The 27288-nt window shown below is 43.1% G+C and overlaps 1 protein-coding gene across 4 annotated transcripts in view; it reads left to right on the top strand.

The window, feature by feature from the left end:
* Positions 1-23969, top strand: part of anks3 (ankyrin repeat and sterile alpha motif domain containing 3) — a 37155-nt gene extending 13186 nt beyond the window's left edge. For all 4 annotated transcript variants that reach the window (XM_072559644.1, XM_072559643.1, XM_072559642.1 and 1 more), the window contains exons 6-17: positions 2799-2934; positions 5291-5461; positions 6296-6421; positions 7139-7257; positions 7902-8066; positions 8465-8589; positions 8792-8933; positions 9943-10115; positions 10443-10537; positions 21895-21981; positions 22405-22501; positions 22832-23969. In XM_072559644.1, coding sequence (XP_072415745.1) covers positions 2799-2934; positions 5291-5461; positions 6296-6421; positions 7139-7257; positions 7902-8066; positions 8465-8589; positions 8792-8933; positions 9943-10115; positions 10443-10537; positions 21895-21981; positions 22405-22496 — 1431 coding nt within the window. In that variant the 3' untranslated portion in view covers positions 22497-22501; positions 22832-23969. The remainder of the gene's footprint in view (positions 1-2798; positions 2935-5290; positions 5462-6295; positions 6422-7138; positions 7258-7901; positions 8067-8464; positions 8590-8791; positions 8934-9942; positions 10116-10442; positions 10538-21894; positions 21982-22404; positions 22502-22831) is intronic.
* Positions 23970-27288: the final 3319 nt, after the last annotated feature.

Here is a 27288-nt window from a genome sequence, read left to right as displayed (position 1 = left end):
CATTCATGGCTGGATGTGGCAGGATTACAGAACATCGATTTGGTTTGTTGGTTGTGAAATTGCTTAATATTATCTGTCGCCTACTGCTTCTGCTGTTTGGCAAACAAGTAAAGGTACTGCTGCTAGAGTGCTACCGGACCAAAGAGCTGCTCTTTCAAAAGAGACAAACAACTGTTGGTAGTTTAACCTGAGAGTCACCATGCCTCAAACAAGGAGAGACATTGAGGAATTGAGTCCTTCAGGGTGATCTTAGCTGGTGCAGAAATCAAACCCAAGCTATTGGCATCACTCTGCATTGCAAACCAGCTATCTAGCCAAATGGGTTAACTGAGCAGTCCTGTGTTGTACATTCACTAGGTTGACATTAGGTACATGAGCTGTTGCCTCTGCAAGCTCTCCTTTACTCTATATTGAACAAGGGTTGATTCCTCGCTTTCATGGTCATGGTAGATTGAGGGATATGCTGGAGGTTGACATTACAGACTGTGGCTGAATGCAGTTCTTTTGAAGATAACCTTTAGTGCCTCATGGATACCCACTTACTTGTTAGAGTTGCTAGATTCATTGTAAATCAATTTAAGTTAGCACAACAGGATGGAGAGTGTCCTCAGTGTGAAAATGGGACTTCAGTGTGGCAGGTATATCCTTCATGACCCAACCAGCTCAGTCAGTAGTGATGCTGTATTGACGTCTCCACCTAGATTACATTTTGGTCCTTATCACCCTTGGTGCTTTTTCGAAGAAGAAGTACTGATTCATCACCTGAAGAAGGGCAGTGGATGGTACGATGGTCCCTTGCCCCCAAGTTCGAACTGATGTCATGAGAATTCAAAGGGGCCAGAGTTGATATTGAAAACTCCCGGGGACAGTGGCCATGTCTGGGACTTTGGCTGTAATGTATGATTCGCTTAAGTCATGCTATTACTTGACCAGTTACCTCTCCCAATTTTGGCACAGGCTCCTGAGATATTTTTAAGGAGGACACTTTGCAGGGTCAATAGGACCAGTAGTGCCATTTCTAGTGCATAGGTTGGTGCAAAGTGGTCTGTCTAATTTTATTCCTTTTTGACTTTGCTGTGATGGTTTGAGAGGGCTAAATTTTTTTTAGTTCATTCATGAGATGTGGACATCACTAGCCAGGCTAGTATTCATTACCCATCCCTAACTGCCCAGAGGGCATTTGAGTGTCAACCACATTGCTGTGGGTCTGAAGTCACATGTAGGCCAGACATTGAACAGGTAAGGATGGCAGATTTCCTTTTCTAAAGGACATTAGTGAGCCAAATGGATTTCTTCTGACAAAGAGCTGGGCTGAGGAGTGGCAGATGGAGTTCAACCCTGCCAAGTGTGAGGTTGTCCATTTTGGAAGAACAAATAAGAATGCGGAATACAGGGTTAATGGTAGGGTTCTTAGTCAGGTGGAGGAACAGAGGGATCTTGGGGTCTATGTACATAGATCTTTGAAAGTTGCCACTCAGGTGGATAGAGTTTGTAAGAAGGCCTATGGTGTATTATCGTTCATTAGTAGAGGGTTTGAATTCAAGAGTCGTGAAGTGATGTTGCAGCTGTACAGGACTTTGGTTAGGCCACAGTTGGAGTACTGTGTGCAGTTCTGGTCGCCTCACTTTAGGAAAGATGTGGAAGCTTTGGAGAGGGTGCAGAGAAGATTTACCAGGATGTTGCCTGGAATGGAGAATAGGTCGTACGAGGATAGGTTGAGAGTTCTCGGCCTTTTCTCGTTGGAACGGTGAAGGATGAGGGGTGACTTGATAGAGGTTTATAAGATGATCAGAGGAATAGATAGAGTAGACGGTCAGAAACTTTTTCCCCGGGTACAACAGAGTGTTACAAGGGGACATAAATTTAAGGTGAAGGGTGGAAGGTATAGGGGAGATGTCAGGGGTGGGTTCTTTACCCAGAGAGTGGTGGGGGCATGGAATGCGCTGCCCGTGGGAGTGGTAGAGTCAGAATCATTGGTGACCTTTAAGCGGCATTTGGATAGGTACATGGATGGGTGCTTAATCTAGGATAGAAGTTCGGCACAACATCGTGGGCCGAAGGGCCTGTTCTGTGCTGTATTGTTCTATGTTCTATGTTCTAAATAGCAAATCGGACAATTATATGGTTATTATTAGATTCTTAAACCAGATTCTTAACAAAAATTAAACTCAAATTGAATGGGTCTCTGGCTTAATAGTCTAGTGATAATATCACTAGGCCATCGTCTCCCTGATTTAGCTATCAATCAAATAAAAATAACACACTGCAGATGCTTGAAATCTGAAATAAAAACTGAAAATGCTGGAGACATAGTACCACAGAAGATTCACTGGACTTACACTGGAAATGTAAACTCCTTCTCTGTCTACAGTTGCTGACAGAAAATATTAGAGAATCTAGCAAAACTGTTTTTATAACAATCAACCAAATTTCTGTTTGTCTGGCCTACATGTGATTTCGGACCACAACAACAGTAAACTTCCTTTCCTAAATACTTTCTCAAACCAGGTGGGCTTTTATGCTAGGATAACTGATGGTGATCAGTATTGCCTGAAAATTTTCTCAGTGCATGGACCTCCAAGGTCTGTACGTAGCACCGACTTCTGAAATCAGAACTTATTATGTTTACACACCAATTGGTATCAATTCATTTAATTTAAATTTCACCAACTACTGTTGTGGAATTTGAAACTGTGTCCAGAGCATTAGTCCGGGCCTTTGCCTTACTAGGCCATCACCACTATGTTACCGTTCCAGTAACTCCAATAATGAAACATGTTTTTCTATCTTGAATACAGGATGTCCAGGTTGATGTGAAGGATAAAACTGGGGACACAGCTCGTTCTTTGGCACTAATGTATGGGTATATGAAGATTGCCAGTCTCATTGACCTGCATACAGCCCCAGTATCTAAATCAGTCCGGAGGGACACAGGTAGATGTGCTGCTGCTACGTGAGTTTGCGTTTTTTTTTGTGTAAAATCTGGGTTTGTTTCCACACAAAGGCCAGCACGTTGCCCTCAGCAGCAAGCCTGATCCAGATATGTAGGAAAGTAAACTGAAGAAGACATGAGGCTAGAAATGAGTATAGATGAGGGTGTGTGCAAACATCTGGCAACTGGTCTGAAATGTAACAAAATATGACATTGCCCATTTCTGTAAGAAGGATATGTTACGACATGGGGGTAAACCCCTCTGCTAATTTAAACCTGACACACAGAGAAGCTCACCTCGTATCATAATCCGATAAATTTCGAGAGGCAAAGAACTATCCCAGAGGTCACTATTTAAAATTTAAAAAATTAACAATTTTATTCTTTAAATCCAACAGCGAATATTAAAATCAACAACTATTAACAACTCCTTTCTCTTAAACCTATCTTTTACCTCCCACTCTACAATTCTAGTCCAATAAAAAAATCCAGATTAAGATTTACAAAAAAGAAATCACGTTTCAAAACCCAGTCAGCTTTGTTGATTCTCCTTTGTAGATTTTCTTCTGTATATTTTCTCCAGGTCGATTTTGATATTCTGCTGCAGTAACTTCTTATGGACAGGTAACTTTCAGAGAGCTCTTCAGCTAGAATTCTATATTTGTGGATGTCCTTGGCAGATCGTTTTTTAACTGTTCAAAATGTCCGGTTTTATACCCCAAAATATCTGATCATTTCATTGGTTTTAATACTAAATTCAAATTTGATTGGATTTTGGTATCTTGGGGCATAATTTAAACTGATTGGCCAAATTTGAATTTGCTTTTATTTCATGACAACTCAGCTGCAACTATTTGTTTCGTCCAGGTGTTGCATTTTTACTTTGTTCAGGACTCTGTGCTTTGTCAGTCCTTGCTAGCTTTTCAACTCTCTTAAAGGTGTAGTACACACCTATACATTTATAACAATAATAAAGAAGCAGATTATCTAAATGGGAAGAAATTACAGAGCTCTGAGATGCAGAGGAATCTGGGTGTCCTAGTGCATATATTACAAAAGGTTAGTATGCAAGTACAGCAAGTATTACGAAAACTAGCAGAATTATATTGCTTACTGAAAGGGGGAATTGAATACAAAAGTAGGGAAAGTATGCTTCAGTTATATAGCACATTGTGGGCTTTGCTTTAGTTTTTTCTATTCTCTCATGGTATGAGGTCATTGCCAGGACATTGTCCTAAAAACTTTGTATTAATTAACCCAAACCAGGACTTTCAGTTGCAACAACCCCCCACCCCACCCCGCCACCCTATTCTCACAATTCCTTCTCCTTATGTTCTCATATTTATTGTCTTTTCAGAGACTCTGATAAGCCAGATGGAGTTTTAGAACAATTGACAATGGTTAATAAAAACAGAAATTGTTGAGAAAACTCAGTGGATCTGGCAGCATCTGTGGAGGGAAAGCAGGGTTACCATTTCGGGTACAGTGACCCTCCTTCAGAACATAATGGTTTCCTGATTAGCATTATATTAACTGAATTAAAATTTCTGGGATTTGAACTCATGTTCCCAGGACATTAGCCTAAGACTTTGGGATTTCTAGGTCAGTGACAATAACAAACATCACCACCTTCCCCTTAAATGGTGAGTTTGTGATTGATGTCCTTATTGAAGGAAGTATGTTTCAGAAGCAGTTCAGAGAAGGTTGACCAGTATAATACCTGGAATGGTGTGCTTGTCTTAAGAAAAGGGTGGACGGAATAGGCTTCTATCTATTGGAACTTAGAAGAGCAAGAGTTGACTTGATTGAAACTTTTAAGGTCCTGAGGGTTCTTTATGGGATAGATATGGAAAGGATGTTTTATGAGAGAATCAATAATTGGGGATCACTTTAAAAATAAGGGATCACCTGTATAAGATAGAGATGAGGTAGGATGTGAGTCTTTGGAATTCTCTTCCTTGAAATCAGTGGAAGTAGAGTCTTCTTTGAATATTCTTAAGCAGATGTAGATAGACTCTTGTTGAGTAAGGGTTAAAAGGTTATTGGGGATAAGTGGGAGTGTAAAATGATCAAATCGGCTATCTTATTGAGTGGTGGAGCAGCCTTGTGGGGCAAGTGACTTACTCCTGCTCCTAATTCATATTGTGTGTACTAGAATTTGAACATGTATATTTCAAGATTGGTCAAGTAATGTCTATATATTTACTTTTGGCGACAAAAGAGAGTGGCACAGGGTGACAGAAAGCAATCCAGTCTTATCTTCTATCAGCCAATCACCTGGGTTGCTTGGCAGCAAAGTAAGAAGTTGCTGAGCAGTGCGTGGAAGAACTGGCATAAAGCTGCTTTATCTCCCTACAGGAATAGACGAAGATTTCAGCTCCTCTGATGAATCCTGTTCATTCCAACCACATCACCCACACAGTCGTCATCCACATTCCCGAAGAAACAAGGGGCCCAGTATTCATGATGGACCACAAGCACTAGCCCACATCACAAGCCATCAAACCAGGGGATGGCCACAGCAGTATGGTATAAACAGTTTTATTATCTTTAGAAGGGGAGAGAACTATATTGTGAGATGGTTGGTTGTGGCGAATCTTTTGTTTAATGTTTCAACCAAACAATGTTGGAAGTGTTAACTTAGATTTTATGCTGAAGTCTCTGGAATGAGACTGGAATTCATAACTTCTTGACTCTGAGATGAGAGAGAGTGCTATCCAGTAAGCTATGACTGATCTTTGCTTGGGAGGTGCAGAGGGTAAGATTCCTTCTTAACATTGGGTGAGTTTGGGATTAGTAGATTGTACTTTAAAGCAGTAGTTCTTAAACAGGGGCCAGTAGAGCATTTTTATTGGGCCTTCGAAATAACATGAAAGCACCATGGTCAAGTCTAAGTGAATTGGCAATGGCTAGAGGCCTTTTTCTGTTCTTGTCCTGTGGTCCTGCACTCTTCTTGGGCAACAGTCCTCTCAGCTTCCCATTCTTCCTGCTCTTTTGGTGCTTTTTTCATGCTCTTCTCCCCATGTTGCTATCCCCTCTGGGTTTCTGTCAAGTAGAGAAGCAGTGGGAAGCTGGTGCAACCATCTCACTAATACTTATATATAAATACTTGCTTTCCTGAAAACATTAATACATTCTTTACATATGGCACTTATATATTCTGACTGTTGTATTTTAGTTTATGTGGACAGGGTCCATGATTACTAATCTATTGGAAAAGGAGTTAGTCAACCAACAAAGTTTGAGAACAATTATTGAGAGGAGAATCCTGTGTTACTCAATCCACAGCAGGAGGTTTTATTTTTTCTTACCCCATTCTCACATTTTCTTCTCCTTATGTTTTCATATTCGCTGTCTTTTCAGAATCTGTCCCGCCACAAGGGTATGTCACATTCAAGAACAGCCAGGATGAAGATGAAGAGGATATCCGGAATCGTGATGTCACCTCCCCAATTAATGAGCAGGACATAGAGAGCAACAGCAGTAGAGGTAGGTGCAACTGCTCCCTCTAACTGTTCACTAGTTTCTGAGGGCCTAGGCTACTTCCTGACAAATGGTTATGTGTGTGTGAACAAGCAGAAGCATAAATGTGTGGAAGAAATCATTAGCATGTGATCATAAGCACGTGTGTGATTTAGAGCATGATTATGAGTTGAGTGAGTGTGCGAATGACTTGTTTGCATGTGTCAGTGAGTGTGCGCATGACTCTATACATGTGTGTGCAAATAACATAGGCATGTTCCTTTTTGCGATGCTGTTATACTTTTACAGTTTTGTCTCCGCTTCCAAAGGCTGAACTGTGTGACCTAATAGAACAAGACTCTTAACAGCTCTAAAAGGAGCTTATGGTTACAAATCTTTGATTAAGATCTCTACTTGAACTATTAATCAGTTTTCCCCCTCTCTCTTAACCACACTGTCATCTGTGTATCAGTACTGGTTTTACTTTTGCTCTTGTCTGCAAAGTAAGTGACTTCATGGTTCAGAAAATGCTGAAAATTCTTAGTATGCCAGGCAGCATTTGCAGAGAGAGAAGCAAAGTTAACATTTCAGGTCTGTCACCTTTCGTCATCATAGACATTGACCTGAAAAGTTAATTATATCTCTCTTCTTTGATGCTTCCTGACCTGCTGATTATTTTCTGTTTTTTTTATTTCAGATTTTTAGGTTTTCTTAACAATGACTGACAGTCTTTCTCCTCTGTAGAGGAAAATCCTTTCTGTATCACTGATACTGTGACCACTCGCAAGAGCAGCGACAGCAGTGGTGAAGGGCTGGCAAAGCCATTGGGTGTTAGTCGTGAGGGATCCCTGGAGAGTAATGAGGTGAGAGAGGGTGCACAAAGATACTGTCTATTTATGAAGATTTCAGGTTATGTCCAATAAGTGAACATGCTTAAATCCTTTGACAGCCCTGAGTCATTTCCTTCTCAGTTAGGCTCCCAAAATGCTCATGCAAATCACTTATCCAGTGTGTGAGAGACTCTCATAACAGGAGAACAGCATTTGCATTTGGGGAACGGCACTGCCACAAAAGATAAACAGAGGGTATGGAGTAAGTGAGGCCAGCACCAAGTGAGTGTGGAGCAAATAGATGGAAAATGGGGTGCTGCACAGGAGAATTTAGGGTTGAATAAGTTGTGAAGTGGAGCATTGGGACAAGTGAAAGTTACATTCATTGAGGAGTTTGGATTTACAAATAATCTCTCTGGTTTATGTATTTGAATAGGCTGCATGGAGTGCAGCTGAGGCAGCAACATAGTTAAGTGTACAACTTTAAAGTGTTCTGTCGCAAATAATTCTAAGTTTATCTTCTGGAGTTAGTAAAGGGCAGTGGGAGTTGGTGTTCAGGGTGCGGGGCATTGGAATCAGGCTTTTAGGATGTGGGCAGTGGGATCGGATTTCTGAATGGTATATTGACAGCTGTGCTGCTTGTAATCTTTACAAATCAGACTTGTGTTTTTTTTAAGGATTCGGATCAGTCCAGTAAATCCTCTATCAGGAAACAGAGGATTCGCAGAGGTCATAGCCGGAGCACAGAGAGCACCCACTCAGGAGGCAGAGACATTTACACAATTCCCAGTTCACAGACACAGATTCCAAATAAGGTGGTGGTGGAATATCAAGGGCCAAAGGTACAGTTTGGTCCTTGCTGAAATTAACAGTTGGTGGAGATGGGCTTTCTTCGGTCCTTTTGTGAGGTCAAAACATCATATAGTGATGCACTGTGTCTTCTATGATTATCTATTAAGTTAACATATAATCACACCTGTTTACAGGTGTTAAGAATGAGACACCTGTCACCAAGGTCCTCTGAACATCTCCCATGGCCACTAGAGGTACTGTTATGGCAGTATTACTTAAAACAACCATCAACACAACGATACCTATGAGCGATCAAAACTCAGCCATTCCCTCCCTCATCACTGTGGAATGATTTCAAAAGGTTGGAAGTTTCTTCCCTATGTCTTCTCTTGTTGCACATTATCCCCTTCTTTTCCTGTGTTATTGTCAATGTTCCCTCTGCTTACAGGACTTGCCAGAGTTTCTAGAACAGATCGGTTGCTTGAAGTATCTGCACATCCTTGAGGAGCAGGACGTGGACTTGCGAATATTCCTGACTCTGACAGAAGCTGATCTGAAAGAAGTAGGCATTACGTGAGTAGGTGTCACATGAACAGGTAGAACCAAGATGTACAGCAAACTGAACTCATTGTATTGTAACTGGGTAGAGAGGGGAGCTAGGAGGGACTGGTGAGGTGACAACAGTTGAGGGGGGTTAAAGTAAGAGAGTGGGAGGTGGGTTGAAGTCAGTGACAAAGCTCCAGCACAGTGTAACTTATTGCTGGTGCCTTTGCAGGTTGTTTGGACCTAAGAGGAAGATGACAGCTGCGATTGCCCGCTGGCACAGTAACGCCCTGCCTCTGAGTAACACCTTAGAACAGGTCTATGCTGACCGTCTGGAGACAGAAATGCAGGAAATGGCCATTCAACTTCATAAGGTGCAATTTATTCCATGTGACTGAAAGCAATTGAACTCTATCTGCAAGAAATTAATTAATTAGGCATTGATTTTCTGGGTGAAAACAGCTTAAATTAGATAAAAAGCAAAATTCTGTCTACACTGTTCTTCTCAGGGCAGGTACCTTACAGGTTAAATGCAAAATAAAGCTTTGTTCCCATCAAATTTTAAATACAAATGAAAACTATTCCCATCAAACACTTGCAGGGCAGGCATGACAGGTACAAGACTGGCTGGGTACAGAGTAAAATTTACTCTGCGCTGTTGCATCAGGGCAGGTACAGGATAGGTTTCTTACAGGGTAACATTTTGACTGTAATGTCTCATCAACTCTCCTGCACAGGCACAGAAAAGTTTGGGAATAGATTTCTTCACAGTGTAGTCAAACACTCCCAGGCTAGGTATAGCAGGGATTAGATTTTTAAAACATCTTTCATAGCATGTGGGCATAGCTGGCAGGTCCAGCATTTGTTACCCATCCCCAACTGAGTGGATAGCTAGACCATTTCAGAGAACAGTTAAGAGTCAACAAGAGGGCATTCCAGGTAAGGATGACAGATATCCTTCCCTGAAGAACATTAGTGAATCAATGTTTCTTTTTGCAACAGTTGATGATAGTTGTCACAATTGCCATTACTGAGACTAGATTTCAATTTCTGATGAATGAATTTGAATTAAATACCATCAGTTGCCACTATTTTCTGGATTATTAGTTCACTGACACTGGATCATCAGCTCATCCCAAAAGATTGCGAAAGACAGTAAAGATCCCTCCACAATGCTCAGTATTGAGGAGTGTGTTCATATGAACACATCTGTACAGGATAATTCTTAAAAAATGTTCACTGGCCAAACTCTGTTAGTGATGGGATGGACCATAAGACTGCTGACCTCCCTTGCTATTATTTTTAATATGTGAAGGCTTTAGCACTGGATAGCCTGAAGTATGTCTAATTTCAGCCTCTGAAGTATTGTGGTTCTTTCATCAGAAGTGTGAGGAAGTGGAATTGCTGAAGGGACGAGTGTCACAGGAACAGGAGCTGAGAGCTGTGGTTGAAGGATTTTTAATGGAGGATAAAATTGCCTGGAAACAACAACAGAAACAGATTGAAGATACACATAGAGTCTGTCGAGAATTAGCGATCATCCTTGAACAAATCAAGTGAGTCAGTAATATGAGTCATCAATAATATGGAATTTCTAATGGACTACATATGTAATGGGTTGAATGTGTGATGGATTATGTGTAAAATGGAGTGACTACCATGGACTGTGTGCGCAACAGTCTGATTATAGCATCGTCGTGGACTGGAAAGACTGACCCTTAATGTTCTTGGACAACGAGAAATTGGGGTGTATGAGCCAAAGTTGTTGATGTTTGGTGAATGTCTTGGTGTTGACTTATTTAGGCTGAGTTCCTTGTGTTGACCCTTGAATCATGATCATCTCAACTTGGGGAGCAGTTACTCACCACTTTATCCTTTGTCAGGGCTTGCCAGTGTGAACTATCGGCCCGATTTAAAGATGGAGTGGCACAGAGGAGGAAGGCAGACCTAAAGAAACAACCAAGCAGTGTAAAGGAAGGTTAGTAAAGAATCAGTTAGAGGGTGCATTTTTTGACCTCGATTACTACACTGGCAACCTTCATGGTAACTAATGTGCTACTGTACAATCTTAGTGAACCAGACAAACTGAAGGTTCTGTCTTGGAGAACAGTGTCAAGGGTGCTGTCGCCTTGTGTGAAAACACGTGGTAAGTGACAGCAGAATGTACCATAATAATTCAGATCCACCTGTTTCCTCATATGACTGCACTGAGTAATAAGCCTAGCTGATTACATCTTCCACACCTTCCCCCTCCACCAATAACCATTGGTCAATTTAACAAGCCTGCATTCACCTGGATCTCTTGGAGATCTCTGAATGACTGATATCTACAACTTGTTATTGAAGGATCGTAACAACTCCTGATCTTGTCCTTCAATCATTTAATTTTCCAAGTTTTGAAGGATAGAAGCTAAAATATTGAACTTAAGAAAAAATATTCCTTCAGTAGACTTGAGTCATTTGAGTCTGATGGTGGTGAATTCATGCCCCATTAGAACTTAACTACAAATAGAGACAGAAACTACAATAAATACTGAGGGGAGTGCTGGATTGTTTTGAGGGGGAATGGGACTGTTGTTGAGGCGATGAGGGAACACTACTGTCAGAAAGGTAGTAGTGAGGGAAATAGTACTTTCGGCAGGGCAGTACTGCTGGGAGGCTAGTGCTGAGGACACAGGGCAGTATTTTGGAAGTTCTACATGCAAGAGGGACAGTACTTAGAAAGTGTTAGTGTCCATTGGATAATCAAGATACATCTTGGCTATTCAGTATTCAGGTGGGATTGTACAGATCTACAGTATGGAAAAAGATCTGAGTTGATCAAAAACAGTGTCCAACTATCCTAATCCCATTTTCCAGCAATTGGCCCATTGTTTTATATGCCGTTGCATTGCAAATGCACAGCTAAATACTCTTAAATGTTATCAGCGTTTCTGCCTGTACTACCCTTGCAGGCAGTGAGTTCCAGATTGTAAAAGGTTTTCCTCTAAACTTCTGTCCCTTACCTTGAGTCTACCCCTCCAAGTCATTGATCCTTCCATCAAGGGGAAGTATTTTCTTCCTGTCTGTCCTTTCTGTGTCCCTCATTAATTTATACACGTCAATCATGTCCCTCTCGTTTTTGGTCTCAGCATGCTGTATTTTTGTTTCCTGGTATTTCTGCTGTTCCTGCATTCCAAACAAGTGAAATCTGTAATGGATCCTAATCTACGCTATGCAACACGTGAAGCAGATGTAATGGTATGTAGAATAGAAATGCTTTCAGATTATCAAGTTGCTGCCCGTTGTAACAATAATTGCATGAAGATTAAAAGCCTGGGCTTTTATCATTTGTCATTCCTTAGCATGTTTCTTTAATGAGAAAAATCCAAGATGTATTAAAGTTATTCCTTCATTTAAATTCATTCATTTTGCATTCATTTACAGAATCCAACTGTATTTAGCACTTTTGTAATCTTATTTTTCTTCACTTTGACTATGATTATATGATTAGGAAGGGTTTGGAGGGATGTGGGCCGGGTGCTGGAAGGTGGGACTAGATTGGATTAGAATATCTGGTCGAGTTGGACTGCAGGGTCTGTTTCTGTGCTGTACGTCTCTACGACTCTATGACTCTCAATCTCTTCTGCTCTAAGGAAAACAATCCCAGTCTGTCCAATCTCTCTTCATAACTAATCCTCTTCAGTAACTGTGATGGGGCACTCTCTAATCAGAGGCACAGACAGGCATTTCAGTGGCCACGAGCAAGACTCTAGATGGTGTATTGCCTCCCTGGTGCCAATGCCAATGCCAATGATGTTTTTAAGTATTTGCAGCAAATTTTTCAAAGGGAAGTGTGAGCAGCCAGAGGCCATTGTAGACATCAGTACCATGACTTAGGTAGAAAAAGTGATGAGTTGCATGATACTGGAGTATCGTGACTGTTACAGAAACATCGCTGAGGGAGCGATAGGTCTGGTAGCTTAATTAGAGAGGACGGGGAATGGTGTTTTTGATTAGGGAAAACATCATAATAGTACTCAGGATATTTCTGAGGGATCATCAGTGAGGCTATATGAATGGAACTAAGAAATAAAAAGGGTGTGATTACTTCGGTGGAAATATGCTATGGGTCCCATAATAATCAATGGGAAATTGAGCAGCATATATATATAGGGAGATTGCAGGTAGCTGTGAGAATAATAGAGTTGTAATAATAGGGGATTTTAACTTTCCCAACAAAGACTGGGACTGCCATAGTGTTAAGGGCTTGGATGGGGGAAATTTGTTATGTGAGTTCAGGCAAAATTTCTCAATCAATATGTACAGAAGGGGCAAAACTCAATCTCTTGGGAAATAAGGCAGGGCAAGTGACTGAGGTGTTAGTGGAGAAACACTTTGGGACCAGTGATCATAACATTATTAGTTTTAAAATAGTATGGAAAAGGATAGGTCTGGTCCACAAGTTTAAGTTCTAAATTGGTGAAAGGCCAGTCTTGATAGTATTACACAGGAATTTTCAAAAGTTAATTGGGGGAGGCTGTTTGGAGTTAAGGGACATCCAGCAAATGTAATGCTTTCAAAAGTGAGATAACATGGGTTCAGGGCCGGCATGTTTCTGTTACTGTGAAGGGCAAGACTGGAAGGAGTAAGGAACACTGGATGACTAGAGATAGTGAGACTCTGGTCAAGAAAAAGAAGGAGGCATATGTCAGGTATAGGCAGCTGGGATCAAGTGAATACCTTGAGGAATATAGACGATGTCGGAAATCACTTATGAAGGATCTGGAAGGCAAAAAGAGGACGTGAGCTAGCTTTGGCACATAGAGTAAAGGAGAATCCAAAGAAATTCTACAAGTATATTAAGGGCAAAAGAGTAACTATGGAGACAATAGGGCCCCTTAAAGATCAATCAGGCCATCCATATTTTGGAACCACAGGAAATGGTTGACATCCTAAACGAATACTGGCAGAGATATTTGGATCATCAACAGCATGGCTCAGGTGCGGAAGACTGGAGGATACTTAATGTTGTGTCATTACTTAAGATAGGCTGTAAGGAAAAGCCAGGGAACCACAGAGTGGTGAGCCTGACGTCAGTGGTGGGTAAGTTATTGGAGGGGATTCTGAGAGACATTATCTACGTACATTTAGAAAGTCCAGATTTGGAGTACTGCATATAATTCTGGTCACCATGCTATAGGAAGGATATTATTAAACTAGGAAGGAGCATAGAATACAATCCCAATGGTGTGGAAACAGGCCCTTTGGCCCAACAAGTCCACACCGACCCTCCGAAGAGTAACCTACCCAGACCCATTCCCCTACACTATTACTCTACATTTGCCCCTGACAAATGCACCTAACCTACACATTCCTAAATACTATGGGCAATTTAGCATGGCCAATTCACCTAAGCTGGTAAAAACAATGACTGCAGATGCTGGAAACCAGATTCTGGATTCGTGGTGCTGGAAAAGCACAGCAGTTCGGGCAGCATCACCTAATCTGCACATCTTTGGATTGTGGGAGGAAACCAGACCACCCAAAGGAAACCCACGCAGAACTGGTGGCCTGAAATGCATCTACTTTAATGGAAGGACTATAGTGTGTAAGGCAAATGAACTTAGGGCTTTGATTAGTGCTTGGGAGTATGACGTTATTGCAATCACAGAGGCTTGGTTGAAGGAAGGGCATGATGATTGGCAACTAAATGTTCCAAGACATAGACGCTTCAGACAGGACAGGGAGAGAAGTAAAAGAGGGGGGGGTGGAGTTGCATTGCTGGTCAGGGATGATATCACGGCTGTGCTAAAGGAGGACACTATGGAGGTCTTGGGTAGTGAGGCATTATGGGTGGAGCTGAGAAATAAGGGTGCAGTTACATTGTTAGGGCTGTATTACAGGCCTCCTAACAGTGAACGTGAGGTAGAAGAACAAATAGGTAAACAGATTATGGAAAGATGTAGAGGAAATAGTGTAGTGGTGATGGGAGATTTTAATTTTCCCAACATTGACTGGGGTACGCTTAGCGTCAGAGGTCTGGATGGGGTAGCATTTGTAAGAAGAGGCCAGGAGAGTTTCCTAGAGCAGTATATCAATAGTCTGACGAGGGAAGGGGCCATATTGGACCTGGTACTGGGGAACGAGCCAGGACAGGAGGTAGAATTGCAGTGGGGGATTTCTTTGGGAACAGTGACCACAATTCTGTAAGTTTTAGAATACTTGTAGATTAAAAAAAAGAGTGGTCCGAAGGGACGAGTACTAAACTGGGCCAAGGCCAATTATATCAAAATTAGGCAGGACCTCAGAAATGTGGATTTGACACAGCTATTTGAAGGGAAGTCCACATTTGAGATGTGGGAAGCTTTCAAAGATAGTGCAGGATAGGAAGGGCAAGATTTGTGAACTGTGGATGACAGGAGAAATTGTATGACTAGCCAAGAGGAAAAGGAAAGCGTACATAAGGTCTAGGCAGCTAAGAACAGAATGGGCCCTGGAGGATTATCGGAAGAGTTGGACAAGTCTTAAACGAGGAATCAAGTGGGCTAAAAGGGGTCATGAAATAGCTTTAGCAAGCAGAATTAAGGAGAATCCCAAAGTATTTTATTCTTATATAAGAAGCAAGTTGGTAACTAGAGAAAGGATTGATCCACTAAAGGATAATGAAGGAACGCTGTGTGTCGAACCTGAGAGAAAGGGTGAGATTCTGATTACTTTGCATCAGTGTTCACTGAGGAGAGGAACGTGATGAATCTTGAGATTAGAGATGGAAGTTTGATTAGTCTGGATCCTGATGGAATAAGTAGGGAAGATGTGTTGAGTCGGCTAGAGGTTATTAAGGTGGACAATTCCCCAGAACCAGATGTGATCTATCCCAGGTAGCTGAGGGAGGCGAGAGAGAAATAGCTGGGACCCTGACAGATATCTTTGTGGCATCCTTAAATACAGGTGAAGTGCCGGAGGACTGGAAGGTTGCTCATGTTGTTCCCCCTGTACAAGAAGGGTACTAGGGATATTCTGGGTAACTACAGACCAGTGAGCCTGACATCGGTGGTGGGGAAGTTGCTGGAGAGGGTTCTGAGGGATAGGATCTATTTATATTTGGAAAAGAATGGGCTTATCAGTGATAGGCAACATGGTTTTGTGCGGGGGAGATCGTGCCTTACCAACTTAATAGAGTTCTTCGAGGAAGTGACCAAGTTGATAGATGAAGGAAGGGCTGTTGATGTCATACATGGACTTTAGTAAGGCGTTTGATAAGGTAGACTAATGGGGAAAGTGAAGTCACATGGTGTGCAGGGTGTTCTAGCTAGGTGGATAAAGAACTGGTTGAGCAACAGGAGACAGAGAGTACTGGTTGAAGGGAGTTTCTTGAAATGGAGAAAGGTGACCAGTGGTGTTCCACAGGGGTCAGTGTTGGGGCCACTGTTGTTTGGAAGAGGGCACTGTTGGTATGATCAGCAAGTTTGCAGGTGACACGAAGATTGGTGGAGTAGTAGAAAGCATAAGGGACTCTCAGAGAATACAGGAGGATATAGATAGACTAGAGAGTTGGGTGGAAAAGTGGCAGATGGTTTTCAATCCAGACAAATGTGAGGTGATGCATTTAATTCTAGAGTGAATTATACAATGAACGGAAGAGCCTTGGGAAAAGTTGACGGGCAGAGAGATCTTGGAGTGCAGGTCCATTGTACCCTGAATGTTGCTGCACACATGGATAGAGTGGTCAAGAAGGCATATAGTATGCTTGCCTTCATTGAACGGGGTATTGAGTATAAGAGCTGGCTGGTCATGTTAAAATTGTACAAGACATTGGTTCGGCCGCATTTAGAATACTGTGTACAGTTCTGGTCGCCACATTACCAAAAGGATGTGGATGCTTTGGAGAGGGTGCAGAGAAGGTTTACGAGGATGTTGCCTCAGAAGGTGCTAGCTATGAAGAGAGGTTGAGTAGGATAGGTTTATTTTCATTAGAAAAAAGGAGATTGAGGGGTGACCTTATTGAGGTTTACAAAATCATGAAGGGTATAGACAGGGTGGATAGCGACAAGCTTTTTCCCCAGGGTGAAGGACTCAATAACAAGAGGTCACGTTTTCAAGGTGAGAGGTGGAAAATTTAAGGGGGATACACACGGCAAGTACTTCACACAGAGGCTGGTGGGCATTTGGAATGTGTTAAAATCAACCTCTCACCCTCACAACGCGCAGCCCTCCAATCCCTCTGCTCCAATCCCAACCTCACCATCAAGCCAGCAGATAAAGGGGGCGCAGTGGTAGTCTGGCGCACTGACCTCTACACCGCTGAAGCCAAACGCCAACTCGAGGACACCTCTTCCTACTGCTCCCTCGACCATGACCCCACCCCCCATCACCAAACCATCATCTCCCAGACCATACAGAACCTCATCATCTCAGGAGATCTCCCACCCACAGCTTCCAACCTCATAGTCCGGGAACCCCGCACTGCCCGGTTCTACCTCCTTCCCAAGATCCACAAGCCTGACCACCCTGGCCGACCCATTGTCTCAGCATGCTCCTGCCCCACTGAACTCATCTCTACCTACCTCGACACTGTCCTATCCCCCCTAGTCCAGGAACTCCCCACATACGTTCGAGACACCACCCACGCCCTCCACCTCCTCCAAGACTTCAGTTTCCCCGGCCCCCAACGCCTTATCTTCACCATGGATATCCAATCCCTCTACACCTCCATTCGCCATGACCAGGGCCTCCAAGCCCTCCGTTTTTTCCTCTCCAAACGTCCCCAACAGTACCCTTCCACTGACACTCTCATTCGTTTGGCCAAACTGGTCCTCACCCTTAACAATTTCTCCTTTGAATCCTCCCACTTCCTCCAGACCAAAGGCGTAGCCATGGGCACACGTATGGGCCCCAGCTATGCCTGTCTCTTTGTTGGCTATGTAGAACAGTTGATCTTCCGTAATTACACCGGCACCACTCCCCACCTCTTCCTCCGCTACATTGATGACTGCATTGGCGCCACCTCGTGCTCCCGCGAGGAGGTTGAGCAATTCATCAACTTCACCAACACATTCCACCCTGACCTTAAATTTACCTGGACTATCTCTGACACCTCGCTCCCCTTCCTGGACCTCTCCATCTCCATTAGTGACGACCGACTTGACACTGACATTTTTTACAAACCCACTGACTCCCATAGCTACCTGGATTACACCTCTTCCCACCCTATCTCTTGCAAAAATGCCATCCCGTATTCCCAATTTCTCCGCCTCCGCCGTATCTGCTCCCAGGAGGACCAGTTCCACCATAGGACACACCAGATGGCCTCCTTCTTTAGAGACCGCAATTTCCCTTCCCATGTGGTTAAAGATGCCCTCCAACGCATCTCGTCCACATTCCGCACCTCCGCCCTCAGACCCCACCCCTCCAACCGTAACAAGGACAGAACGCCCCTGGTGCTCACCTTCCACCCTACAAACCTTCGCATCAACCAAATCATCCACCGACATTTCCGCCACCTCCAAAAAGACCCCACCACCAGGGATATATTTCCCTCCCCACCTCTTTCCGCCTTCCGCAAAGACCGTTCCCTCCGTGACTACCTGGTCAGGTCGACACCCCCCCTACGACCCACCCTCCCATTCTGGCACTTTCCCCTGCCACCGCAGGAACTGTAAAACCTGTGCCCACACCTCCTCCCTCACCTCTATCCAAGGCCCTAAAGGAGCCTTCCACATCCATCAAAGTTTCACCTGCACATCCACCAATATCATTTATTGTATCCGTTGCTCCCGATGTGGTCTCCTCTACATTGGGGAGACTGGGCGCCTCCTAGCAGAGCGCTTTAGGGAACATCTCCGAGACACCCGCACCAATCAACCAAACCGCCTCGTAGCCCAACATTTCAACTCCCCCTCCCACTCTGCCGAGGACATGGAGGTCCTGGGCCTCCTTCACCGCCGCTCCCTCACCACCAGACGCCTGGAGGAAGAACGCCTCATCTTCCGCCTCGGAACACTTCAACCCCAGGGCATCAATGTGGACTTCAACAGCTTCCTCATTTCCCCTTCCCCCACCTCATCCTAGTTTCAAACTTTCAGCTCACTTACTGTCTCCTTGACTTGTCTGACCTGCCTATCTTCTTTTCCACCTATCCACTCCACCCTCTTCTCTTTGACCTATCACCTTCATCTCCTCCCCCACTCACCCATTGTACTCTATGCTACTCTCTCCCCACCCCCACCCTCCTCTAGCTTATCTCTCCATGCTGCAGGCTCACTGCCTTTATTCCTGATGAAGGGCTTTTGCCCGAAACGTTGATTTCGCTGCTCGTTGGATGCTGCCTGAACTGCTGTGCTCTTCCAGCACCACTAATCCAGTGTTTGGAATGTGTTGCCAGCAGAAGTGGTAGAGGCAGGCACGGTAGATTCATTTAAGATACGTCTGGACAGATGCATGAGTAGGTGGGGAGCAGAGGGATACAAATGCTTAGGAATTGACCGACAGGTTTAGACAGTACATTTGGATCAGCTCAGGCTTGGAGGGCCGAAGGGCCTGTTCCTGGGCTGTAAATTTTCTTTGTTCTTTGTTCAATGTGCGAACTCTACAGACAGTTGCCCGAGGCTGGAATTGAGCTTGTGTCCTTGGCGCTGTGAGGCAGCAGTGCTAACCACTGAGCCACTGTGCCTTCAAAAGTACAGCACCTCGATGTTGTGTCAACCTTTTATTCTACTCTAAGATCAAACTAAGCTATCCAAGAGTCACTTAAATGTCCTTTAATATATCTGACTCTACTATCACCATTTGCATTCCACGCACCCACTATGCTTTGTGTAAAGAACTGACCTCTGACATGTCCCCTAAACCTTCCTCCAATTACCTTAAAATGATGCACCCTTGTGATAGCCATTTCTACCCTGGGAAAAAGTCTGACTATTCACTCTATCTATGCCTTTTATCATCTTGTACACCTCTATCAAGTCATCCTTCTTCGCTCCAATGAGAAAAGCCTGAGCTCCCTCAACCTGCCTTCATAAGTCCTGCCCTCCAATCCAGACTGCATCCTGGAAAATCTCCTCTGCACCCTCTCTCAAGCTTCCACATCCTTCCTATAATGAGGCAACCAGAACCAGGGCTCTATAGAACTATAAGATAACCTCCCGGCTCTTAAACTTAATCTCCTTGCTAATGAAAGCCAAGACAACATACGCCTTCTTAATATTCCTATCAGCTTGGGCGGCAACTTTGAGGGATTTATGGACCTGGATCCCAAGATCTCTCCATTCCTCCACACTGCCAAGAATCCTGCCTTTGACTTGTATTCTGTAATAAAATTTGACCTTCCAAAGTGAATCACTTCACACTTTTCCAGGTTGAACTCCCATCTGCCACTTACCAGCCCAGTACTGCATCCGATCAGTATCCAGTTGCAACCTTCACACAATCCAATTCCACCAACCTTCATGTCATCAGCAAACTTACTAACCCACTCTTCCATTTCCTCATTCAAGTCATTTATAAAAATCACAAAGATCAGCAATCCCAGAACAGATCCCTGTGGAACACCACTGGTCTCAGAGCTCCAGGCTGAATACTGTCCATCTACTACAACCCTCTGTCTTCTATTGACCAACCAATTCTGTATCCAGACAGCCAAATTTCCATGTAACCCATGCCTCCTTACTTTCTGAAAGTCTACCATGGGGAACCTTATGAAATGATTTTCTAAAATGCATGTACACCACATCCACTGCTCTACCTTCATCAGTGTGTTTATCATATCCTCAAAGAATTCAGTAAGGTTTGTGAGGCATGACTTGCCCCTCACAAAGCCATGCTGACTATCTCTAATCAAACTATGGTTTTTCAAGCAGGTGAAAAAAAAATTAACAGGAGTATTGCTGAGACTGGGAGTTTTGCTTTATTAGGCTGAGACTTTTTTCTATGGAACCGGGGGGCTGAGGGGTGACTTTATTTGAGATTTATAAAGCCATGAGGAGCATAGATAGGGTGAATAGCCAATGTATTTTCCCCAGGGTAGGGGACTCCAAAACTAGAGGACATAAGTTTAAGTTGAGAAAGGAAGGATTTAAAAGGGACCTGAGGAGCAACATTTTCACACAGGGGCTGGTGCATAGATGAAATGAATTGACAAAGAAGTGGTTGTGGCAGGTACAATTACAGTATTTAAAAGACATTTGGACAGGTACATACATAGGAAAGGTATGGGCCGAATGCAAGTAGCTCAGTTTAGGTAACCTGATTGGCATTAACGAGTTGGATGAAGGGACTGTTTCTGTGATTCTATGACTGACAATCATGTCCCTCCATAATGTGGACTCCAGAATTGCGTGCAATACCTTAGCTGTAGCCAAACCAACATTTTCTGTAACCTCCCTGCTCTTAAACTCTATGCCTCCTTAACCACTTATACCCTTGTTCTGACACCTTTTGGGACCGGCGTAATTGCACACCAGAGTCCAACTGATTATCAGGATTCTACTGTTCATTTTGTATCCCCTTGCCGTGTTTGTCCTGGTGAAGTGCATGTCTCACACAATCAGAATAAAATTTCATTTGCCACTGATCAACTTGTCTATATCCTCGTGTAATATAAGGCTATCCTTCTCACGTTTTTGCCATTCCACCAGTTTTTGTGTCCTCTGCAAATGTACTGATCAATCCTCCTACATTCAAATTTAAATCATTTATATAAACCACAAACGGCAAGGGCCCGAACACTGACCCATGTGCGACCCCACAGCACACAGACCTCTAATCGGAAAACTCCCCTTAATTATCACCCTCTGCTTTCTGCAATGCAGCCAATTGTAGATTCAATTTCCTTGGATCTCATGGGTTCTTAATTTCCCTATCAGTTTCCATGCGGGACCTTGTCCAAAGCTTTACACAAGTCCAAGTAGACCATATCAATGCATTGCCCTCAACACCTAGTTACCTCTTCGCAAAAGTGACCAACTCCTGAACAAAACCATGCTGTCTGTTCTTGACTAATTCCTGCCTCTCAATACAGATTAATTTTGTCCCTCAGAATTCCTTCCAATAGTTTCTAAACCACCAAGTTTGGACTGACTGGCCTGTACTTTACTGGTTTATCCCTTGTTCCCTTTTTGAGTAGCAGTACCATATTGGTGTCCTCCAGTCCTACAGTGACCCTCCTGTGACCAAAGAGACTACAAAAATTTTTGCAAGCCTGCTATTTTCTCCCTTACCTCACTCATCAACTTGGGATACATTTCATCTAGCCCTGGAGATTTATCTACTTTTAAGCCTGCCAGTTGGTCACTACTGAATTCTATGACCTGCCTAAAGCTGCTGATGTTGCTAACCTTGGTTCTTTTCTCTTCCCAGAAGGCCTTGCTAATTGGAAATCTGTTCTAGGATCTCTGAATATATCGGAATTGAGTGCTACTCTTAAAGATTGTACAGGAGAAATGGGTGAGCAAAGTTATGAGTAAATCTGCAGCTTAGTCTATTGAAGTTTTGTTTTACACAAACTACTGGCTGTCTGTCAATATGTATAAGAGCACTGAATCTCCTTCACTGTCAGAGAATAGTAATTGCCCATCAAGAGATATGAAACGCAGACACCGAATTCCTGTCACCAACCTCTCCAGCTTTACTCCGTGTTGAAGTTGTCTACTTGTTCGTTTCCTCAGGTGTGTGGTCAGAACAGTGCAGTCCATGACTCCACTACATCTAAAGAGAAATATGTCAACCATCCAAAAGGCATGTTATAACTCAGTAGTTTCATCTCATATTGTGAGCTGGACTCTAACTGGGATTGAATCCCTCTCTATCTAGACTGAGAGTGACCGTGAATGTGTTTTAGCTATATTTTCATTGAGTTTCTGTTTCTAGGCAAAACTATACAAATAGTTGAACAGAATCTGGAAAACCTGATAAATTCAGACAAAGGAAGCCTGAAGTGGAGACAGAATGCTGATATCTGACACAGGTAGGTGAAGCACTACCTATCTCGGCACTAGCATTGTTTACTGTGTACAATATTATCCACTATGTAGACCTGTCCTCTTTCTGACTCTGCTCTGACAATATTTGAGGCTTTGTTCTCTTTCTGGCAATCCATATTCATGCAGTAACCCCCACTGCACCAACTTTAGATTTTCTCAGAGATGATGGGCTGTGTGAATGAACAGAGATGTCGGTGACTGTGAACACATTCTGTCTGGTGATAAATTCTGTTTAAGCTGCACCTTTTTTTTAAAAAAATGTTCTTTACTGATTTAATTGTTAATTTTGTTTTTGGTTTTTCTTTCTTCCTTAGACTCGACACTGTCAAATGTCTAAAGGATTCATGGAATCCAGTATTAGCTAACTGGACGGAGGGTGAAAGTGCCACCCGAAGAAAAGCAGCCTTTCTCTGTTAGTTTCTAGGCCTCAGGCCTCTACAAGACCCAGGCTGACTCGGGGATGAAGAGTAGGAAAGACAAACAGCTCAGCCCTATACAGGCCTAGTGAAGTGCAGAACCTGAGCAGTTATTTTGATGCACTGGTGAGGGAAGGAGATGTTTGAGCTCAGCACTGAGCAACCCATCACCATTCTGATGAGATGTGCCTCTCTGGTTGACTGGACTCTGGAGGTGATGCTTGTTTTCCCATTATGTCACTCTTCGGTGACTCATCTCAATGTTATTTCCTGTCAACATCTGTCCAGCTGAACAAGTGCATTCTGATCCTCTGAAAACTGATTACTCCAGTGTTAGGGCAGCCAGGTTAGACGCGGATCCTTTCTTCACAGTCTCAATGTAACTGGAAATATGTTAGTCAAAAGTTGCAGTGGTGACATGGAATTGTATATGACGGAGTATATGCTGAAAACTGAAACTATTTGGCCAGCGGTGATCAACGACGTGAAACCAACGTTTACATGTCCATAGGGGAACTAGAAGGCTATAACTTAACATTCAGCAGAAACCAATATTTGAATGTGAACAGTGACCATATGAAGATCAGGTCCTGGGCTAATAAACTGTGAGAACGTGAGGACTGAAGAAGGGCTTATGCCCGAAACGTCGATTCTCCTGCTCCTTGGACGCTGCCTGACCTGCTGCGCTTTTCCAGCAACAAATTTTTCAGCTCATGAACTGTGACCTGTTATAGAGCTCAGGCCCTTGGCTGATGAACTGTGACCTCATAAAGAGCAGGATATTGTTTGATGAGTGTGTGTCCTGTACTGTATAGAAAACACTTGTCCAAAGAATAAACCAGAGTCTATGTGACACCTGAGGCATGACATGAATATAATCACAGATTGCTGGTGTGTATCCAAAAGCTGTATTAACTGGAACATGCTTGCGTCACTACTTTCTCCTGACATTCATTTGAAGCTTTTGTCTCATATGGAAATATATTGAGTTACTTCAATTTGTACTTGGTTAAAGAGAATGAGTTTTTGTGATTCATACCTGTGTGTAGAAAGGTGATTCAGAGTAGAATCATAGAAACTTGCAGCACAGAATGAGATCCATTATTTTTCTGAGAGAACAATCCAATGTAATTCCATTATCCAGGTCGAGAGAAAGTGAGAACTGCAGATGCTGGAGGTCAGAGTCGAAAAGTGTGGCACTGGAAAAGCACAGCAGGTCAGGCAGCATCCAAGGAGCAAAAGATTGACATGTCGGGCATAAACCCTTTATCAGGAATGTGAGGCGGGGAGGGGGCAGAGTGATAAATAGGAGGGGAGTGTGGGGCTGGGGGGCAGGTCGTTGGGAAAGCAACAGGTAGATGCAGGTGGGGCGTGATGATGATAGGTTGGAGCGGACAGGTGGGAAGAAGATGGACAGGGAGGACAATTCAAGAGGGCAGTGCCAAGTTGGAGGATTGGATCTGGGATGATTTGGGGGAAGGGGAGATGTGGAAACTGGTGAAATCAACGGTGATGCCTTGAGGTTGGAGGGTCCCAAAATGGAAAATGAGGCATTCTTCCTCCAGGCGTCAGGTGGCTAGGATTTGGTGTTGGAGGAGGCCCAGGACTTGCATGTCCTTGGCGGAGTGGGAGGGTGTGTTGAAGTGGTCAGCCACAGGGCAGTGGGGTTGTTTGGTATGTGTGTCCCAGAGAATTTCTCTGAAAAGTTCCACAAGTCGGCATCCTGTCTCCCCAGTGTAGAGTAGACCACATCGTGAGCAGCAGACATCACAGATGAGGTGTTTGGATGTGCAGGAAGATATCCCCTGGATGTGGAAGGATCCTTTGGGGCCTTGGATGGAGGTGAGGGGGAAGGTGTGGGTGCAGGATTTACACCTGTTTTGGCAGCAATCCAGGCCTTAAACTGCACTATTTCAATGTTCAATTTCACGATTCCTGATGAAGGGCTTTTGCCCGAAACATCTATTTTCCTGTTACTTGGATACTGCCTGATCTACTGTGCTTTTCCAGCACCACTCTAATCTTGACTCTATCTCCAGCATCTGCAGTACCCACTTCCACCTACACTATTTCAAATGCCTATCCAAGCACATATTTAAATGTAATGAGGCTTTCTATATCTGCCACCTTCTGTAATGTGGTGGTCAGAACTTTATGGACTTCAACTTTGGCTTGCCAAATATTTTCTAATGTTCCGAAGTCACCTCTCTGTTTTTATGCCTTCTCTGAAATAGGAAAATATCCTAAATACCTTTTCCGCCTTAAAAAGTTAGAGAATTATGTTTCATTTTTTTTAAAGGTTCAAATCTGACATCATGTGAGGTTCAAACCAATTCTGTTGATTTCAATATTGTATTTGGTACTTTTGGAGTGCCTCAAATCAAACACAGCCTTAGAATATTTACTTCATGTCAAACATAAAGCACAAAGAAATGTACAACAAACTTTTTATTAACTGGCACCTATGGGACCAGGAGGGTGCAGGTTGAAAAAAATATTGCAGCTGATCAAGCAATCCACATAAATCAATGTAAAAATACACTAAGTAATGCAAAGGGTATACAGAGCACTGTTATACTTTATTTACAGCGTAAATCACTTAATAATGCAACTTTACCTTCAAGAACACTTACTGGCAGAGAGTGTCCTTCTACCCTTTCAGCTGACAACTTGGACAATGTGGAGATTGTTAACAAATCACGTAATACCAGGTTATAGTCCATCAAGTTTATTTGGAAGTGCTAGCTTTCACAGCTCTTCATCAGGTAGTTGTGGAGCAGAACCATAAGACGCAGAATTTATAGCAAAAGATTCGTGTCATGCAACTGAAATGATATATTGAACAAACCTGGATTGTTGTTAAGTCTTTCATATTTTAGAATAGGTTGCAAATTTTGATTCATTGTTATGTAAATCCCAGAACTTCTTTTAAGTCGCATTTTCGAGATAACGTAAAGCTTTATAAAAAAAGGGGACATCCCAGCTCAGACAATGCATGAAAGGTATGAAGTTAGAATCTGTCTCTTTCTCAATCTTGAGTCAGACTGATTCTATTTCCAAAGTGGAATATACAAAATATTACATGGATTGACTGCCTGCAGATTGTGCACTTTTTTTGAGCAAAATAGAATGTATCTGCAAATATAATTCAGCAAATACAAATTCACCCCATAGATTTATATGTGTATGCGCATGTGAGGGAGAGAGAGAGAGTGTGTGTGTGTGTGTGTGTGTGTGTGTCTTGGTAAAGTGTGTGTGTGTGTGTGTGTATGATGGGCTGTAAGCCTGTGAGAGGGTGAGAGTTTGCGGGGGGTATATATGTGTGTGTGTGTGTGTGTGTGTGTATGTATGAGAGAGGGTCTGCGTGAGTGTGTGTGTGAGTGAGAATGTATAGTGTAGTGGGTTCATGTCACACTACAGGTGGCCCCAAGGTCCTGGTTGAGGCCATCTTCATGGATCCCGAAATTGGCTATCAGCATCTGCTCCGCCACTTTGCATTGTTGCCTATCCTGAAGCCTGCCTTGGAGGGTGGTCACCCGAAGATCCAAGGCCAAATGTCCCTGACTACTGAAGTGTTCCCTGACTGGGAGGGACCATACCTGTCTGGTGATTGTTATGCACTGACCCGCACTCATACACACAGTCTCTGTGAGACACGCTCCCGTCACACACACCTATGCATGTACCCTCTCACAGGCTTATACTCCACATTCACAAACACACTGTCACATGCACTCACGCACGCATACATGCACAAACTCTTACACACATGCAAACCCTCTTCATGCATATGCTCTCATACATACACATACACCCTCCACACTCTCAACCATATGCACATCCTCTCACAGGCTTATACTCCATCACACACAGTTTACCAAGCTTGCACTCTTTCATGCGCACTCACATGCACACACACTCACTCTCTCATGCATGCGTAAACACATATAAGTCTATGGGGTGAATTTGTATTTGCAGATACATTCTATTTTGCTCAAAAAATGCACAATCTGCAGGCAGTCAATCCATGTAATATTTTGTAAATTCCACTTTGGAAATAGAACCAGTCTGATGCAAGATAGGGATAGAGACAGACTCTAACTTCCCACCTTTAATGCATTATCTGAGCTGAGATGTCACCTTTTTTTATAAAACCTTCAGTTATCCAAAGAATGGGACTTAGAAGAAGTTCTGGGGTTTACATATTAATGAATTGAAACCTGCAACCCATACTAAAAAATGAAAGACTTAACAACAGTCTAGGTTTGTTCAATATATCATTTCCATTGCATGGCACTGTAATCTTTTGCTATAAATTCTGTGTGTTATGGTCCTGCTGCACAACTACATGATGA

This window comes from Chiloscyllium punctatum, chromosome 40 (genome assembly GCF_047496795.1).
Source record: "Chiloscyllium punctatum isolate Juve2018m chromosome 40, sChiPun1.3, whole genome shotgun sequence".
Taxonomy (NCBI): Eukaryota; Metazoa; Chordata; class Chondrichthyes; order Orectolobiformes; family Hemiscylliidae; genus Chiloscyllium; species Chiloscyllium punctatum.
This window is presented reverse-complemented; position numbering and strand designations above follow the sequence as displayed.